This window comes from Erinaceus europaeus, chromosome 23 (assembly GCF_950295315.1).
Source record: "Erinaceus europaeus chromosome 23, mEriEur2.1, whole genome shotgun sequence".
NCBI lineage: Eukaryota > Metazoa > Chordata > Mammalia > Eulipotyphla > Erinaceidae > Erinaceus > Erinaceus europaeus.
The window spans coordinates 3,218,499-3,235,771 of record NC_080184.1 but is presented as its reverse complement, the minus strand read 5'-3'; the positions used below and the strand labels follow the sequence as shown (position 1 = coordinate 3,235,771).

Genomic DNA, 17,273 nt, shown 5'->3' with positions numbered 1-17,273 from the left:
GAACCACCAGCCAATCCCTGCGTGACCACGCCCCTCCCAAGGTCCACGCCCCTTTCCTTAGCGACTCAAGCACCCGCAGGCGGGCACTCCAGCTTCACTTGTCTGCGCCTCGCCGGAAGCGGAAGTGGTGTCACCACACCCGCGCCATCCCCAAGCCCTGGTTTGTTTTCTCAGAGCGCGTCGGCTCAGTGAGAAAGTGGCCGCGCTGCTGCGGGGTGAGCCCCGGGGGCTGGGCGGGCCCCTCTGCTCGCTCCCTCGGCACCGGCGGAGGCCCAGCAGCCCGGGAGTGCTGGCACCGCGGTGGGCGGGAGCAGGGGGAGCCCCGGGGGTGCGGTGGGGTGCAGGGTGTGAGGGGGACCCCTGGAGATCACGGGGGTCTCCGGGGTGCAGGGTGTGAGGGGGACCCCTGGAGATCACGGGGTTTCCGGGGTGCAGGGGGTTGGCTGGGGGTCTCTGGAGATCACGGGGGTCTCCGGGGTGCAGGGGGTTGGCTGGGGGTCTCTGGAGATCACGGGGGTCTCCGGGGTGCAGGGGGTTGGCTGGGGGTCCCTGGAGATCACGGGGGTCTCCGGGGTGCAGGGGGTTGGCTGGGGGTCCCTGGAGATCACGGGGGTCTCCGGGGTGCAGGGGGTTGGCTGGGGGTCTCTGGAGATCACGGGGGGTCTCCGGGGTGCAGGGGGTTGGCTGGGGGTCTCTGGAGATCACGGGGGTCTCCGGGGTGCAGGGGGTTGGCTGGGGGTCCCTGGAGATCACGGGGGTCTCCGGGGTGCAGGGGGTTGGCTGGGGGCCCCTGGAGATCACGGGGGTCTCCGGGGTGCAGGGGGTTGGCTGGGGGTCCCTGGAGATCACGGGGGTCTCCGGGGTGCAGGGGGTTGGCTGGGGGTCTCTGGAGATCACGGGGGTCTCCGGGGTGCAGGGGGTTGGCTGGGGGTCCCTGGAGATCACGGGGGTCTCCGGGGTGCAGGGGGTTGGCTGGGGGTCTCTGGAGATCACGGGGGGTCTCCGGGGTGCAGGGGGTTGGCTGGGGGTCTCTGGAGATCACGGGGGTCTCCGGGGTGCAGGGGGTTGGCTGGGGGTCCCTGGAGATCACGGGGGTCTCCGGGGTGCAGGGGGTTGGCTGGGGGCCCCTGGAGATCACGGGGGTCTCCGGGGTGCAGGGGGTTGGCTGGGGGTCCCTGGAGATCACGGGGGTCTCCGGGGTGCAGGGGGTTGGCTGGGGGTCTCTGGAGATCACGGGGGTCTCCGGGGTGCAGGGGGTTGGCTGGGGGTCTCTGGAGATCACGGGGGTCTCCGGGGTGCAGGGGGTTGGCTGGGGGTCCCTGGAGATCACGGGGGTCTCCGGGGTGCAGGGTATTGGCTGGGGGTCCCTGGAGATCACGGGGGTCTCCGGGGTGCAGGGGGTTGGCTGGGGGTCCATGGAGATCACGGGGGTCTCCGGGGTGCAGGGGGTTGGCTGGGGGTCTCTGGAGATCACGGGGGTCTCCGGGGTGCAGGGGGTTGGCTGGGGGTCTCTGGAGATCACGGGGGTCTCCGGGGTGCAGGGGGTTGGCTGGGGGTCCCTGGAGATCACGGGGGTCTCCGGGGTGCAGGGGGTTGGCTGGGGGTCCCTGGAGATCACGGGGGTCTCCGGGGTGCAGGGGGTTGGCTGGGGGTCTCTGGAGATCACGGGGGGTCTCCGGGGTGCAGGGGGTTGGCTGGGGGTCTCTGGAGATCACGGGGGTCTCCGGGGTGCAGGGGGTTGGCTGGGGGTCCCTGGAGATCACGGGGGTCTCCGGGGTGCAGGGGGTTGGCTGGGGGCCCCTGGAGATCACGGGGGTCTCCGGGGTGCAGGGGGTTGGCTGGGGGTCCCTGGAGATCACGGGGGTCTCCGGGGTGCAGGGGGTTGGCTGGGGGTCTCTGGAGATCACGGGGGTCTCCGGGGTGCAGGGGGTTGGCTGGGGGTCTCTGGAGATCACGGGGGTCTCCGGGGTGCAGGGGGTTGGCTGGGGGTCCCTGGAGATCACGGGGGTCTCCGGGGTGCAGGGTATTGGCTGGGGGTCCCTGGAGATCACGGGGGTCTCCGGGGTGCAGGGGGTTGGCTGGGGGTCCATGGAGATCACGGGGGTCTCCGGGGTGCAGGGGGTTGGCTGGGGGTCTCTGGAGATCACGGGGGTCTCCGGGGTGCAGGGGGTTGGCTGGGGGCCCCTGGAGATCACGGGGGTCTCCGGGGTGCAGGGGGTTGGCTGGGGGTCCCTGGAGATCACGGGGGTCTCCGGGGTGCAGGGGGTTGGCTGGGGGTCTCTGGAGATCACGGGGTTCTCCGGGGTGCAGGGGGTTGGCTGGGGGTCCCTGGAGATCACGGGGGTCTCCGGGGTGCAGGGGGTTGGCTGGGGGTCCCTGGAGATCACGGGGGTCTCCGGGGTGCAGGGGGTTGGCTGGGGGTCCCTGGAGATCACGGGGGTCTCCGGGGTGCAGGGGGTTGGCTGGGGGTCTCTGGAGATCACGGGGGTCTCCGGGGTGCAGGGGGTTGGCTGGGGGTCTCTGGAGATCACGGGGGTCTCCGGGGTGCAGGGGGTTGGCTGGGGGTCCCTGGAGATCACGGGGGTCTCCGGGGTGCAGGGTATTGGCTGGGGGTCCCTGGAGATCACGGGGGTCTCCGGGGTGCAGGGGGTTGGCTGGGGGTCCATGGAGATCACGGGGGTCTCCGGGGTGCAGGGGGTTGGCTGGGGGTCTCTGGAGATCACGGGGGTCTCCGGGGTGCAGGGGGTTGGCTGGGGGCCCCTGGAGATCACGGGGGTCTCCGGGGTGCAGGGGGTTGGCTGGGGGTCTCTGGAGATCACGGGGGTCTCCGGGGTGCAGGGGGTTGGCTGGGGGTCTCTGGAGATCACGGGGTTCTCCGGGGTGCAGGGGGTTGGCTGGGGGTCCCTGGAGATCACGGGGGTCTCCGGGGTGCAGGGGGTTGGCTGGGGGTCCCTGGAGATCACGGGGGTCTCCGGGGTGCAGGGGGTTGGCTGGGGGTCTCTGGAGATCACGGGGGTCTCCGGGGTGCAGGGGGTTGGCTGGGGGTCTCTGGAGATCACGGGGGTCTCCGGGGTGCAGGGGGTTGGCTGGGGGTCCCTGGAGATCACGGGGGTCTCCGGGGTGCAGGGGGTTGGCTGGGGGTCTCTGGAGATCACGGGGGTCTCCGGGGTGCAGGGGGTTGGCTGGGGGCCCCTGGAGATCACGGGGGTCTCCGGGGTGCAGGGGGTTGGCTGGGGGTCTCTGGAGATCACGGGGGTCTCCGGGGTGCAGGGGGTTGGCTGGGGGTCTCTGGAGATCACGGGGGTCTCCGGGGTGCAGGGGGTTGGCTGGGGGTCCCTGGAGATCACGGGGGTCTCCGGGGTGCAGGGGGTTGGCTGGGGGTCTCTGGAGATCACGGGGGTCTCCGGGGTGCAGGGGGTTGGCTGGGGGTCTCTGGAGATCACGGGGGGTCTCCGGGGTGCAGGGGGTTGGCTGGGGGTCTCTGGAGATCACGGGGGTCTCCGGGGTGCAGGGGGTTGGCTGGGGGTCCCTGGAGATCACGGGGGTCTCCGGGGTGCAGGGGGTTGGCTGGGGGTCCCTGGAGATCACGGGGGTCTCCGGGGTGCAGGGGGTTGGCTGGGGGTCCCTGGAGATCACGGGGGTCTCCGGGGTGCAGGGTATTGGCTGGGGGTCCCTGGAGATCACGGGGGTCTCCGGGGTGCAGGGCGTTGGCTGGGGGTCCCTGGAGATCACGGGGGTCTCCGGGATGCAGGGGGTTGGCTGGGGGTCCTTGGAGATCACGGGGGTCTCCGGGGTGCAGGGGGTTGGCTGGGGGTCCTTGGAGATCACGGGGGTCCCCGTTGCTTAACCAACTGCACCACTGCCTGGCCCTATTTCCCTCTCTGTCTCCTCTTGCCTTATTGATTTCTGTCTGTCTCTTCGCAATAAATAAATAAATAAATAAATATATTTTTTTGGGTTTTTATTTTTAGTTTTGAGAGAGATGCAGACAGAGAGAGACACAGAGAGAAACACCAGAGCCCTGCTCATCTCTGGCTTCTGGTGGTGCGGGGGATTGAACCCGGGACTTAGGAGCCTCAGGCATGAGAGTCTGTTTGTATAACCATTATGCTGTCTCCCCCACCCATGAATATATATATATTTTTAAATCTTTTTTTAATATTTATTTATTCCCTTTTGTTGCCCTTGTTTTATTGTTGTAGTTATTATTGTTGTTGTTATTGTTGGACAGGACAGAGAGAAATGGAGAGAGGAGGGGAAGACAGAGAGGGGGAGACACAGACACCTGCAGACCTGCTTCACCGCCTGTGAAGCACCTCCCCTGCAGGTGGGGAGCCAGGGGGCTCGAACCGGGATCCTTACACAGGTCTTTGCTGTGCTACCGCCCGACTCCCACTGTCCCTCCTTTTAAAGATTAAAAAAAATGAAAAAGACTAGGGAACCTTCCAATGGAGGGGATGGGACACAGAACTCTGGTGGTGGGAACTGTGTGGAATTGTACCGTGTGATCTTACAGTCTTGTTAACTTTATTTATTTGGATAGAGACAGCCAGAAATCAAGAGGGAAGGGGGAGACAGAGGGAGAGAGACACCTACAGCCCTGCTTCACCACTCTTGAGGCTTTTCCCCTGCATGTGGGGACCGGGGGCTTGAACCTAGGCTGTTGTGTGCTCAGCCAGGTGTGCTACCACCTTCCAGCCCACCCCCGCCCCCCATGGCTTCTCTCTTAGGAAGTTAACTTTGGCTTCTCCTTTGAGAAACTAACCCTTAGCATCTCTCTTGAGAAATCAAGTCACCCATGGGAGCTGGGTGGTGGCGCACCTGGTTGAGTGCACATGTTACAGTGCACAAGGACCTGGGTTCAAGCCTCCAGTCCCCACGTGCAGGGAGAAAGCTTTATGAGCGGTGAAGCAGGGCTGTAGGGGTCTCCCTGTCTTTCTCCTTGTCTCCCCCTTCCTCTCAATTTCTGGCTGTCTATCGAATATATAAATAAAGATAATAAAAATTAGGAAAAAATAGATGGGCAGAGGGAAGATAGCCTAATAGTATGCAAATACTCACGCCTGAGGCTTCAAAGTCCCAGGGTTCAATCCTACCCCCACACAGCCATAAGCCAGAGCTGAAAGTCCTCTGGTAAAAGAAAAGAAAAAAAAAATCAGTCATCTACTTCTCTTGGGGGAAGTCAGCCCTTGGCTTCTTCCTTGAGAATCAACTCTTGGCTTCTTGGGAAGTCAGCCCTTGGCTTCTTCCTTGGGAAGTCAACTCCTGGCTTCTCCCTTGGGAAGTCAGCCCTTGGCTTCTTGTTTTTGCCGGGCTGGCTTCACGGGCGGGTAACAGACGACCAGGGACTCATGGTTGAGCTGTAGGCAGTATCTCTATTCATGCAGGACACAGCACAATCTAAGACGAGCTAAGCTAAACTCAAGTACCCTAAAACTCACAATGCTGTCTTTATATATACTTGCCAAGTAGGGTGGAAACAGGATGTGACATAGAGAGGGTGGAGAGAAAAGTGACTGGTGAAAATCAGAGTGTGACAAGGAGGGGGCGGAGCAGGCGAGAATCCTATCACTGAACCACCAATGCCCTGGAGGGAGTGCTTTATGTAAAAGTGATTTATGTAAATAGACCAAAGCTTTGAATGGGATTAAATCTATCCCTGTATAGGCATATGGTTAAGCAGAAGCCAGGGGGAGCTGGCAGACTATCCAACATCTTCTCCCTGGGAAATCAACTCTTGACTTCTTCCTTGTGAAGTCAACTCTTGGCTTCTCCCTTGAGAAGTCATCCCTTGGCCTCTCCCTTGGGAAGTCATCCCTTGGCCTCTCCCTTGGGAAGTCAGTGCTGGGTTTCTCCCTTGAGAAGTCAGCTCTTGGCTTCTCCCTTAGGAAGTCAACTCTTGGGTTCTCCCTTGAGAATTTAACCCTTGCTTGCCTCACCTCCAGGGAATGGTGGCTTTTGAGGACGTGGCCGTGACCTTCTCCCAGGAGGAGTGGCAGCAGCTGGATGAGGCTCAGAGGACCCTGTACAAGGATGTGATGCTGGAGGCCTACAGCAGCCTTGTGGCAGCGGGTGGGTAGTGTGCCCAGGTCACAATAAACACATGCACTGTTTTCTTTATTATAATTTTAAATAGATTAGTTACATTAATTTAAAGAAAGAGAGAGAGAGAGAGACAAGAGCCCTGCTCAGCTCTGGCTGATGTGGTGCTGGGGATTGAACCTGGGACCTCAGAGCCTTTGGCAGGAGAGGCTTTTGCAAAACCACTATGCTATCCCCCCACACACACACTCTTTTATTTATTTGTTTTCTTTCGTTTCCCCAAGCCCCTCTCGTTCTCCTCCTCCTCTCCTCTTTTCTTCCATTTCTTTCTTTCTCTCTTTCTTATCTATGATTTTATTATATTTATTTTACTTCGCAAAAGAGACAGAGAAGCAGAACATCACTCTGACTCATGCAGTGCCTGGAACTGAATTTGAGACCTCAAGCAAGGAAGCCCAGCATGCTCCCTCGGTGCCCCCTCCTGGACTGAGCACGCACAATGCTTCCTTTACTTAAATGTCCAAGTGTTTTTGAAAATAAAAATGCAAGGAGCCTGGCAGTGAGCACTCACATTCCAGTGCGCAAGGACCCAGGTTCCCACCTGTAGGGGGAAAGCGTCATCAGTGGTGAAGCAGGGCTTCAGGTGTGTCTCTGTCTCTCTCCCTCTCTGTCTCTGCCCTCCCTTCTCAGTTTCTGTCTCTATCTAATAAATAAATAATAAAATTTTAAAAGGAGAGAAAGCGAATTTTTTAAATATTTATTCCTTTTGTTGCCCTTTTTTTTTTTATTGTTGTAGTTGTTGTTTTTATTGACATCATCGTTGTTGGACGGGACAGAGAGAAATGGAGAGAGGAGGGGAAGACAGAGAGGGGGAGAGAAAGACAGACACCTGCAGACCTGCTTCACCGCCTGGGAAGCGACTCCCCTGCAGGTGGGGAGTCGGGGGCTCAAACTGGAATCCTTACGCTGGTCCTTGTGCTTTGCGCCACCTGCGCTTAACCCGCTGCGCTACCACCTGACTCCCAGAAATAGAATTAAAAAAAAAAAATTCAGGGGCCTAGGCAGTGGCGCACCTGCTTAAGCAGTCACATTACAGTGAACGAGAACCCAGGTTCAAGCCCCTGGTCTCCACCTTTGGGTGGGGGTGGGAGGGTACTTGACGGGTGGTGGAGCAGGGCTGCAGGTTATCTCTCTACCTGTCTCTCCCTGTCTCTTCCTCCCCTCTCAAATTCTCTGTCTCTATCCAATTATAAATAACTAAATAAAAATTTAAAAACAGGGAGTCGGGGGGTAGCACAGTGAGTTAAGTGCACATGGCACAAAGTGCAAGGACCGGCGTATGGATCCTGGTTCAAACCCCCGACTCCCCACCTGCAGGGGAGTCGCTTCACGTGTGGTGAGGCAGGTCTGCAGGTGTCTGTCTTTCTCTCCTCTCTGTCTTCCCCATCTATCTTGATTTCTTTCTGTTCTATCTAACAACGATGACATCAATAACAGTAACAATAACAACTACAACAACAATGAAAAAAACACTACAAGGACAACAGAAAGGGAAAATAAATATTAAAAAAAATTTTTTTTAATTAAAAAAAATAATAATGTTATTCAAGTCTATCACTCCAAGTGGCCCAAAAGGACCGTTACTCATTCATTCATCCCCTCCCTCTCTTTTTTTTTTTTGGGGGGGGAGTGTTGGGAGAGGAGAGAAATACATGCGATGCTGGGGATCGAACTCAGGAGCTCATACCTCAGGGTCCCAACTTTTTATCTACCACAGCGCCTCCTCGGTGGGCTCTTTTTTTTAAAAAAAATTTATTTATTTCCTTTTGTTGCCCTTGTTGTTTTATTGTTGTAGTTATTGATGTCATTGTTGTTGGATAGGATAGAGAGAAATGGAGAGAGGAGGGGAAGACGGAGGGGGAGAGAAAGATAGACACCTGCAGACCTGCTTCACCGCCTGTGAAGCGACTCCCCTGCAAGTGGGGAGTCAGGGGCTCGAACCAGGATCCTTACACTGGTCCTTGCGCTCTGGGTGGGCTTTTATCCGATTGTTTCTCTGCTGCATCTGGCTGTGCTGTGTCATTCTTCAGAGACTGTTGAACTAAGGTGTTCTGACAAGAGACCTCTGCTATCTCATCCACAGGGCATTGCAGATCCAAGCCTGAAGTGATCGTCAAGCTGGAGCAAGGAGCAGAGCCATGGATGGGGGAAGAACCTGCCCCCCGGACGCTCTCGGGTCAGTCAGCGCTTCTGGCACAGGGAGGCTGGGTAGAATAGGGGCCAGTAGACATCACCGGAACTACTAACCCACCACTTCCAGCGGCCATTTTTTTTTCTCCCCTATTTTATTTGGATAGTACAGTGAGAACTTGAGAGGGGGAGAAGAAAGAGGGAGAGGGAGAAACAAAACAAAACAAAACAAACAATAATAAACAGATAATCTCAGGGGAGTTGGGGAGTGACGCACCTGGTCAGGCGCACATATTACCACACAGAAGAACCCAAGTTCAAGCCCCCATCCCCAATCTTCAGAGGGAAAGCTTCACAAGTGGTGAAACAGGACTGCAGGTGTCACTTTCTCCTTCTCTACCTCCCCCTTGCTTCTCAATTCCTTTCTGTCTCTATCCAAAAACAAAGAATTTTTTTCTCTATAATAGGGGCTGAGTGGAGGTGCACCTGGTTGAGCGCACACATTACGGTGCCCAAGGACCCAGGTTCAAGCGTCTGGTCCCTACCTGCAAGGCAGAAGCTCTGCAAGCAGTGAAACAGGGCTGCTGGGGTCTGTCTGTCTCTCACCCTCTCTATCTCCCCTTCCCTCTCAATTTCTCTCTGTCTCTATCCAATAAATTAATTTTTTAAAATTTAAATTAATATATATTTTAAATGCTCTGCAGTATAAAAGTCTTCAGAAGCAGAAGCTTATTAAATTGAGACGTTCATCATACAGCTGAAGAAACATACCAGCAGGAGTCGGGCAGTAGCGCAGCGGGATAAGCGCATGTGGTGCAAAGTGCAGGGACTGGCTTAAGGATCCCAGTTCGAGCCCCCGGCTCCCCACCTGCAGGGGACTCGCTTCACAGGCGGTGAAGCAGGTCTGCAGGTGTCTGTCTTTCTCTCTCCCTCTCTGTCTTCCCCTCCTCTCTCCATTTCTCACAGGCGGTGAAGCAGGTCTGCAGGTGTCTGTCTTTCTCTCCCCCTCTCTGTCTTCCCCTCCTCTCTCCATTTCTCTCTGTCCTATCCAACAACGACAACATCAACAACAACAATAATAAAAAACAAGGGCAACAAGAGGGAAAATAAATAAGGGAGAAAAAAATATATATTAATGAAGGGAGTTAGGCGATAGCGCAGCTGGTTAAGTGCAGGTGGTGCAAAGTGCAAGGACCGGCATAAGGATCCCAGTTCGAGCCTCCGGCTCCCCACCTGCAGGGGAGTCGCTTCACAGGTGGTGAAGCAGGTCTACAGGTCTCTATCTTTCTCTCTCCTTTCTCCGTCTTCCCCTCCTCTCTCCATTTCTCTCTGTCCTACCCAACAACAATGACATCAGTAATAACTACAACAATAAAAAACAAGGGTAACAAAAGGGAATGAATAAATAAATAAATATTTTTTTAAAATGTAACATACCAGTATGGGTGGGGGCAGATAGCATAATGGTTATGCAAATCAACTCTCCTGCCTGAGGCTCCCAGGTCCCAGGTTCAGTCCCCCTCACCACCATCAGCCAGAGCTGAACAGGGGTCTGGGTAAAGAAAGGAAAAAGGGAGGGAGGGTGCCGGTGTTATTAATCTGAGGAGGATGTCTGAAAGGGTTGTAATAAACACTGGGCACAGCCTGAGTGAAAGCCCACAGGTGGGAGTCGGGTAGTGGCGCACAGGGTTAAGGGCACATGGCACGAAGCGCAAGGACCCGCACAAGGATCCTGGTTGAAGCCCCCGGCTTCCCAGCTATAGAGGGTTCACTTTATAAGTGGTGCAGCAGGTCTGCAGGTGTCTGTCTTTCTCTCTCTCCCTCTCTGTCTCCTCTCCCCTCTAAATTTCTTTCTGTCTTATCCAAGAAAAAGAAAGAAAAGTGCCTGGTAGGAGCAATGGATTCACAGTGTAGACACTGAACCACAGCTATAAACCAGGAGGCAAAAGGAAAAAAGAAAAAAAGCCCACAGATGGGCCAGGGAAATAGCTTACCTGGACACTGGTCTTGGAGGAAACTTCAGTGCTGTGCTATCTCTCTTATTTATTTTTTGCCTCCAGGGTTATCTCTGGCTCTCGGGGCCTGCACTATGAATCCACTGTTCCTGGAGGCCGTCTTGTCCATTTTTGTTGCCTTTGTTGTTGTGATGGCTGTCGTTGTTGGCTAGGACAGAGAGAAATTGAGGAAGAAGGGGGAGACAGAGAAAGGGAGAGAAAGACAGACCCCTGCAGACCTGCTTCACCACCTGTGAAGTGACCCCCCCCATAGTGGGGAGCTAAAGTCTCGTCTTTTGTATATATATATATATATATTTTTTTTTTTTTTTTTTTGGCCAGGGCACTGCTCAGCTCTGGATTATGTTGGTGCAGGGGCATTGAACCTGAGACTTCAGAACATCAGGCATGAAAATCTGTTTGCATAACCATTATGCTATCTACCCTCACCCCCCCCCCCCTTTTAAATAGTACATTGTTGCTGGGTATTTAAAAAATTTTTTTTTCCAGTAAATTTTTATTGAAAACAAAACATGTTAGGGAAAGAGAGAGAGAGAACAGAAAAAAGAAAGAGATAACTTACATGCCGACTTAAATGCTGCTCCCATAGTAATCTCAGCAACAGAACAAGAGAGCAAGGGAAGAGGAAGACGTACATAGTTGCAGTCTGGGCCAAAAAGAGCTTTTTTTTTTTTTTTTTCTTTTTTTTTCTTTTTTTTTAATTTATCAATGAGAAAGACAGGAGGAACGAGAAAGAATCAAACATCACTCTGCTACATGTGCTGCCAGGGATTGAACCCAGGGCCTCCAGCCTGAGAGTCCAGCGTTTCATCCACTGCACCACCTCCTGGACCACGCTAAAAAAAATAAATTTTTTTTTAAATTTTAATATCTTATTATTTTTTACCAGAGCACTGCTCAGCTCTGGCTTATGGTGGTGTGGGGGATTGAACCTGGGACTTTGGAGCCTCAGGCATGAGTATCTCTTTGAATAACCATTATGCTATCTACCCCCACCCTAAAAATTTTTTTTATCATAAAGTTTTTTTCTTTATTTTTAATATTTATTTATTCCCTTTTGTTGTCCTTGTTATTTTATTGTTATTGATGTCAGTGTTGTTGGATAGGAGAGAGAGAAATGGAGAGAGGAGGGAAAGACAGGAGAAGAGAAAGGTAGACACCTCCAGACCCGTTTCACTGCTTGTGAAATGACTCCCCTGCAGGTGGAGAGCCAGGGGCTCAAATCGGGATCCTTCCACCAGTCCCTGTGCTTTGCACCACGTGCACTTACCCCACTGTGCTACTGCCCGACTTCCCGCTTCTTTTCCTTTTTGCCTCCATGGTTATACCTGGGGCTCGGTGCCAGCACTATGAATCCCCTGCTCCTGGAGGCCATTTTTCCCATTTTTATTGCCCTTGTTATTGTTACTGCTGTTGTCATTGTTGGATAGGACAGAGAGAACTCAAGAGAGATGAGGAAGACAGAGAGGGGGAGAGAAAGATAGACACCTGCAGACCTGCTTCATTGCCTGTGAAGTCACCCCCCTGCAGGTGGAGAGCCGGGAGCTCGAACTGGGATCCTTAAGCCGGCCCTTGTGTTTTGCACCGCGTGCGCTTAACTTGGTGCATTACCACCCAGCCCCATCTTTATTTATTGGCTAGAGACAGCTAGAGATCTAGTGGGAAGGGAGCAATAGAGAAGAAAAGAGACAGACACCTACATCCTTGCTTCACCGCTTACAAAATTCCCCTTCCCCACAGGTGGGGACAGGTGTTCAAACCTGGGTCCTTGCACATTGCAACATGCGCATGAAGCCATCCGGTTCCTTTCTCTCTCTTTTTAAAAAATATAGTCCTTCATTAGCGGATAAAGTCAGAGAAATTGAGGGGCCTGGCGGTGGTGCACCTGGTTCAGTGTGCACATTCAAGTGCACAAGGTCCCAGGTTCAATTCCCCAGTCCCCACCTACAGGGAGGAAGCTTCATGAGTGGTGAAGTAGGGCTGCAGGTGTCTCTGTATCTTTCCTTCTCTTACCTCTCCCTCCCTCCCTTCTCAATTTTTCCTCTGTCTCTATCTGCTAAAAATATATATATATATATAAAAAAAAGATAAAACAGTAAAAGAGAAATTCAGAGGGGAAAGTGAGATAGGGAGAGAGACAGACACCTGCAGCCCTACTTAACTACTCGTGAAGCTCTCCCCCTGCAGGTGGGGACCGGGGGCTTGAACCTGGGTCCTTGTACACTTAACCAGGTGCGCGCCACCCAGCCCCCCATAGTACTTCTAACTGAATAGATCACGCAAGGTTTCTGGTTGACACTGTGTAAAGAACGTGACTTTGTTAAAGCTATGTAGATGACAAAACAAATACCACAAGAAAGAAAGGCTTCCATCTGGTTCATAGACAGGATTTATTTCTTTCATTGTAGATGTCCCAGCTGTTGACGACCCGATGGAGAACAACCAGAAAATTCCCAACAGACATTGCTGGCAAGCTGTAATCAACAGCAGCAAGTTGCCAACTATGAAGAGAACTGACTTGGGGAAGATGCTTCATCTGGGTCCCACTCGGGTTATGAAAGGTGATAATGCTTTCATAAAGATTCCTGAGGTGCATAAAGCCTGTCATAGCTCCTTCCCACCCTGTGAACCCTCAGAGATGCTCCACAGAGAGGAATCTGAGGACTGTGGGGGCACTGCCAAGTCTCTCAGCTCTCCTGATCATTCTTGTGTATCCCGGATGACCTCGGCCTGGCAGCCTCTTGAGTGGAATGGACAAGGAGGAGCCTTGAACAAGGAGTCAACCTGCTCTCCATCAGGGAGGGCTCCCTCGGGAGAGTCTGCCTCTACACATGGAAAATACGAGCAAGCCTGTGACACATCACCTCTCACAGCCCAGCAGAGGTCTCACACAGGGCAGATCCCCTCCAGGTGTGACAGATGGGGGGGAACCGTCTTTGAGAAACCAGTCCAGTGGAATCTGTACAGAGACTTTGAAAACAGACTCCAAAAACACAAGCAAAGGGGGTGCGTTTTCAGCAACGAACTACGCCTCCTTCAGCTCAGCAAGACCGATCTAAACTCGAAACCGTTCGACTGTGACACGTATGGTCAAAGGCTTCAAAACTTATCCCAGCTCAGCCAACCCCAGCAGATCCACACTGCCGAGTATCCTTACAGCTGTCAGAAACTCCGTGAGATCTCAGCCCTCCCAGCACGTCAGAAATCCCTCCCAGGAGAAAAACTGTTCGAATGTCAAGAATGTGGGAAAAGCTTCTCCCAGAAAACGAACCTCTACAGGCATCAGAAAAGCCACACAGGCGAGAAGCCCTACGAGTGCACAGATTGTAGGAAAACTTTCTCCCGGAAGGGAAACCTCATCGTCCATCAGAGGACTCACACTGGGGAGAGGCCCTATGAGTGCCAAGAATGCAGGAGAACGTTCTCCCAGAAGTCCGTCCTCATCACACACCAGCGAATCCACACGGGAGAGAAGCCCTACGAGTGTGAAGACTGTACCAAAGCCTTCTATAAGAAGTCCGACCTCACCGCACACCAGAGGATCCACACGGGCAAGGACCTCTACCAGTGCAAAGAGTGCAAGAAAGCCTTCTGCCACAAGGCAGGCCTCCGGCTACACCAGAGGGCTCACACAGGGGAGAAACCGTACGAATGCCGAGAATGTGGGAAAGGCTTCTCCTGGAAGGGAGGCCTCATCCTACACCGCAGAAGCCACACGGGGGAGAAGCCCTACACCTGTAAGGAGTGTGGGAAAAGCTTCTCGCAGAAGATCACCCTCACCCGACACGAGAGTGCCCACACAGGGCTGAAACCCTACGCCTGCCAGGAGTGTCGGAAAATGTTCTCCCAGAAGACATACCTTGCTGTGCACCAGAAAAGCCACACAGGGGAGAAGCCCTACAAGTGCAAAGATTGTCGGAAGACCTTCTGCCAGAAGGCAGAGCTCTGCGCCCACCAGAGCAGCCACTCGGGGGAGAGGCGCTACGAGTGCAGAGAATGCAGGAAGACGTTCTCTCAGAAGTCGGTCCTCGTCGAACACCACAGGACCCACACAGGTGAGAAGCCCCACGCCTGCAGGGAGTGCGCCAAGACGTTCTGCAAGAAGTCCAACCTCACCGTGCATCAGAGAACGCACACGGGGGAGAAGCCCTACACGTGCCATGAGTGTACAAAAACCTTCTACCAGAAATCAAACCTCCTGAGGCATCAGAGAATTCACACGAGAGCAACACCATGACTGCAGAAAGCGGAGGCAAAAGTTCACCCACGAGGCACATCCCTCTCTGTCCACCAGCCACAAACCCGAGGGGACAGGGGAAGCATTACGGTGCTTCTCCAAAAAGAGTTTTCATACCTGAGGTCCCAGGCTCATTCCCCCGGCACCACCATCAGCCAGAGCTGACCAAGGCTCTCTTTGTTATCTCTCTTTTCATTAAAATAAAATGGGTTAAGCAGTGGGTTAAGTGCAGGGACCGGCATTAAGGATCCCGGTTGGAGCCCCCGGCTCCCCACCTGCAGGGGAGTCGCTTCACAGGCGGTAAAGCAGGTCTGCAGGTGTCTGTCTTTCTCTCCCCCTCTCTGTCTTCTCCTCCTCTCTCCATTTCTCTCTGTCCTATCCAACAACAACAATAACTACAACACAAAGCAACAAGGGCAACGAAAGGGAATAAATAAATATTTTTTTAAAAAAGGAAAAAATCTTAAAAAAAAAAAAAGACTAAAATGAAATAAACTAAGTTTAGAGCTGGGGACACAGCACAGTGGTGGTGCAAACAGACTCTCCTGCCTGAGGCTCTGAGGTCCCAGATTCAATTCCCCAGCACCACCAGCAGTCAGAGCTGAGCAGGGCTCTCTCTGTATCTCTCTTTTCATCAAAATAAAATGAATAAAAAAGAATAAAATGAAATAAACTTTAGAGCTGGGGACACAGCACAGTGGTGGTGCAAACAGACTCTCCTGCCTGAGGCTCTGAGCTCCCAGGTTCAATTCCCCAGCACCACCAGCAGCCAGAGCTGAGCACAACACAAAGCAGAACGGGAAAACAGATCTAATGAATATGAATACTTTCTTCTTTTTTTTAAATTTATTTTTACTGACACAGAGAGAAAGATACACACAAGAGAGCGACCAGCTCAGCTCTGGCTGGTGGTGGTGCTGGGGATTGAACCTGGGACCTCAGAACCTCAGGCAGGACAGTCTTCTGCAGAACCAGTATGCTGTCTCCCCCCACCCTGAAAACTTTCTACATGAAATCTCATCTCATTGAACATCAGAGAGAAGAGCGACCCTGTGAATACAAAGAAATATACAGGGGGAGTCGGGTGGTAGCACAGCGGGTTAAGCGCAGGACCGGCATAAGGATCCCAGTTCGAGCCCCCAGCTCCCCACCTGCAGGGGAGTCACTTCATAGGCGGTGAAGCAGGTCTGCAGGTGTCTTTCTCTCCCCCTCTCTGTCTTCCCCTCCTCCCTCCATTTCTCTCTGTCCTATCCAACATTGACCACATCAATAACAACAATAATAACTACAACAACAATTAAAAAAATACAGTAGAGACAATGGGGGTGTGATTGTGGGCAGTAGAGATGAAAGGATCATTAAAAGTCATTTTTCTTTTTTTTATTTGCCTCCAGGGCTATCACAGGCTCGGTGTCAGCACAGCTCCTGAAAGCCATTCTTTGCATTTTATTGGATGGAATAGGACAGAGAGAAATTGAGAGACGAGAGAGAAAGATAGATACCTGTAGACCGGCTTCACTTCTTGTTAAGCTTCCCTGCTGCAGGTGGGGAGTGGGAATTCGAACCCTGATCCTTGATGTGCTTTCAACCAGTTCTCAGCCTGGCCACCAAAACCCTTCATACATTATTCTCTCTCTCTCTTTCTCTCTCACTGCCTTCAGGGTTATTGCTGGGACTTGCTGCCTGCACTTTGAAATCACTGCTGCTGGAGTCTATTTTTCCCCTTTGTTTATGTGTTGTTATTCTTGTCATTGGATAGGACAGAGAAATCAAGAGGAGGACACCTGCAGACCTGCTTCACCGCCTTTGAAGCGGGGGCTCCAACTGGGATCCTTAAAGCGGTCCTTGCATTTTACGCCATGTGTGCTTAACCCATTACACAAGGACCCAGGTTCAAGTCCCCAGTCTCCACCTACAAAGGGAACATTTTGCTAATGGCGAAGGAGGGCTGCAGGTGTTTCTCTTCCTCTCTATCTCCCCTTCCTCTTGATTTCTATCTTTATCCAATAAATAAATAAAAAAGATAATTAAAAAAGAGGGAGAGGTCCGGGAGGTGGCACAGTGGGTAAGGCTTTGGACTCTCAAGCGTGAGGTCCCGAGTTCAATCCCTGGCAGCACATGTACCAGAGTGATGTCTGATTCTTTCTCTCCTATCATTTATCTCATTTATCATAAATAAATAAATAAAATCTTAAAAAAAAAAAAAAAGGGAAAGACACCTCCCCTCCCTGCAGCCCTGCTCTACCGTTTGTGAAGTTTTCTCCGTGCAGTTGGGGACGACGGGGGTCTGTCTCCCTTTGTATCGCCCCGTTCCCTCTCCATATCTGGCTGTTTCTATCAAATAAATATAATTTAAAAAAATCAATAGAGAGAGAGACCAGAGCATCACTGAGCTCTGGCTTATGGTGGTGCTAGGAATTAAGCCTCAGGCATCAAAATCTTTTTGCAGAAGCATTATGGGACCTTATCTCCCGCAAAGACTTTTTGTAGCACTGCTTGTCTGACCGCATATTTCTAGAGCAATTTTAAATATTTCATTATTTTCGGGGTCGCGTGGTGGCGCACCTGGTTGAGCGCATGTATTATTCCAGTGCGCAAGGACCTGAGTTCGAGGCCTCGGTCCCCACCTGCAGGGGAAAAGCTTTGTGAGTGGTGAAGCGGGACTGCAGGTGTCTCTCTGTCTCCCTCTTTCTCTATCACCCCCTTCCCTCTTGATTTCTGGCTGTCTCTATCCAATAAATAAAGATAAAAAAAAACACTGTAACACACAAAAAATAATAATTTATTAT

The 17,273-nt window shown here is 52.9% G+C and overlaps 1 protein-coding gene across 1 annotated transcript; it reads left to right on the top strand.

Moving 5' to 3' along the window:
- Positions 1-226: 226 nt before the first annotated feature.
- LOC132535519 (zinc finger protein 260-like) lies at positions 227-14,698 on the top strand. Its single transcript, XM_060181585.1, has 4 exons — positions 227-300; positions 5,946-6,072; positions 8,186-8,278; positions 12,656-14,698. The coding sequence occupies exons 2-4, from the start codon at positions 5,949-5,951 to the stop codon at positions 14,482-14,484; spliced, it is 2,046 nt and encodes a 681-aa protein (XP_060037568.1). The 5' UTR covers positions 227-300; positions 5,946-5,948; the 3' UTR covers positions 14,485-14,698.
- The last annotated feature ends 2,575 nt before the right edge of the window (positions 14,699-17,273 follow it).

Bases quoted from the DNA above. Each gene is read 5' to 3' on its own strand.
- LOC132535519 (XM_060181585.1), top strand. From the start codon at position 5,949: ATGGTGGCTTTTGAGGACGTGGCCGTGACCTTCTCCCAGGAGGAGTGG. The intron at 6,073-8,185 runs GTGGGTAGTGTG...TCTCATCCACAG, and splicing joins CAGCAGCCTTGTGGCAGCGG to GGCATTGCAGATCCAAGCCT. The intron at 8,279-12,655 runs GTCAGTCAGCGC...CTTTCATTGTAG, and splicing joins TGCCCCCCGGACGCTCTCGG to ATGTCCCAGCTGTTGACGAC.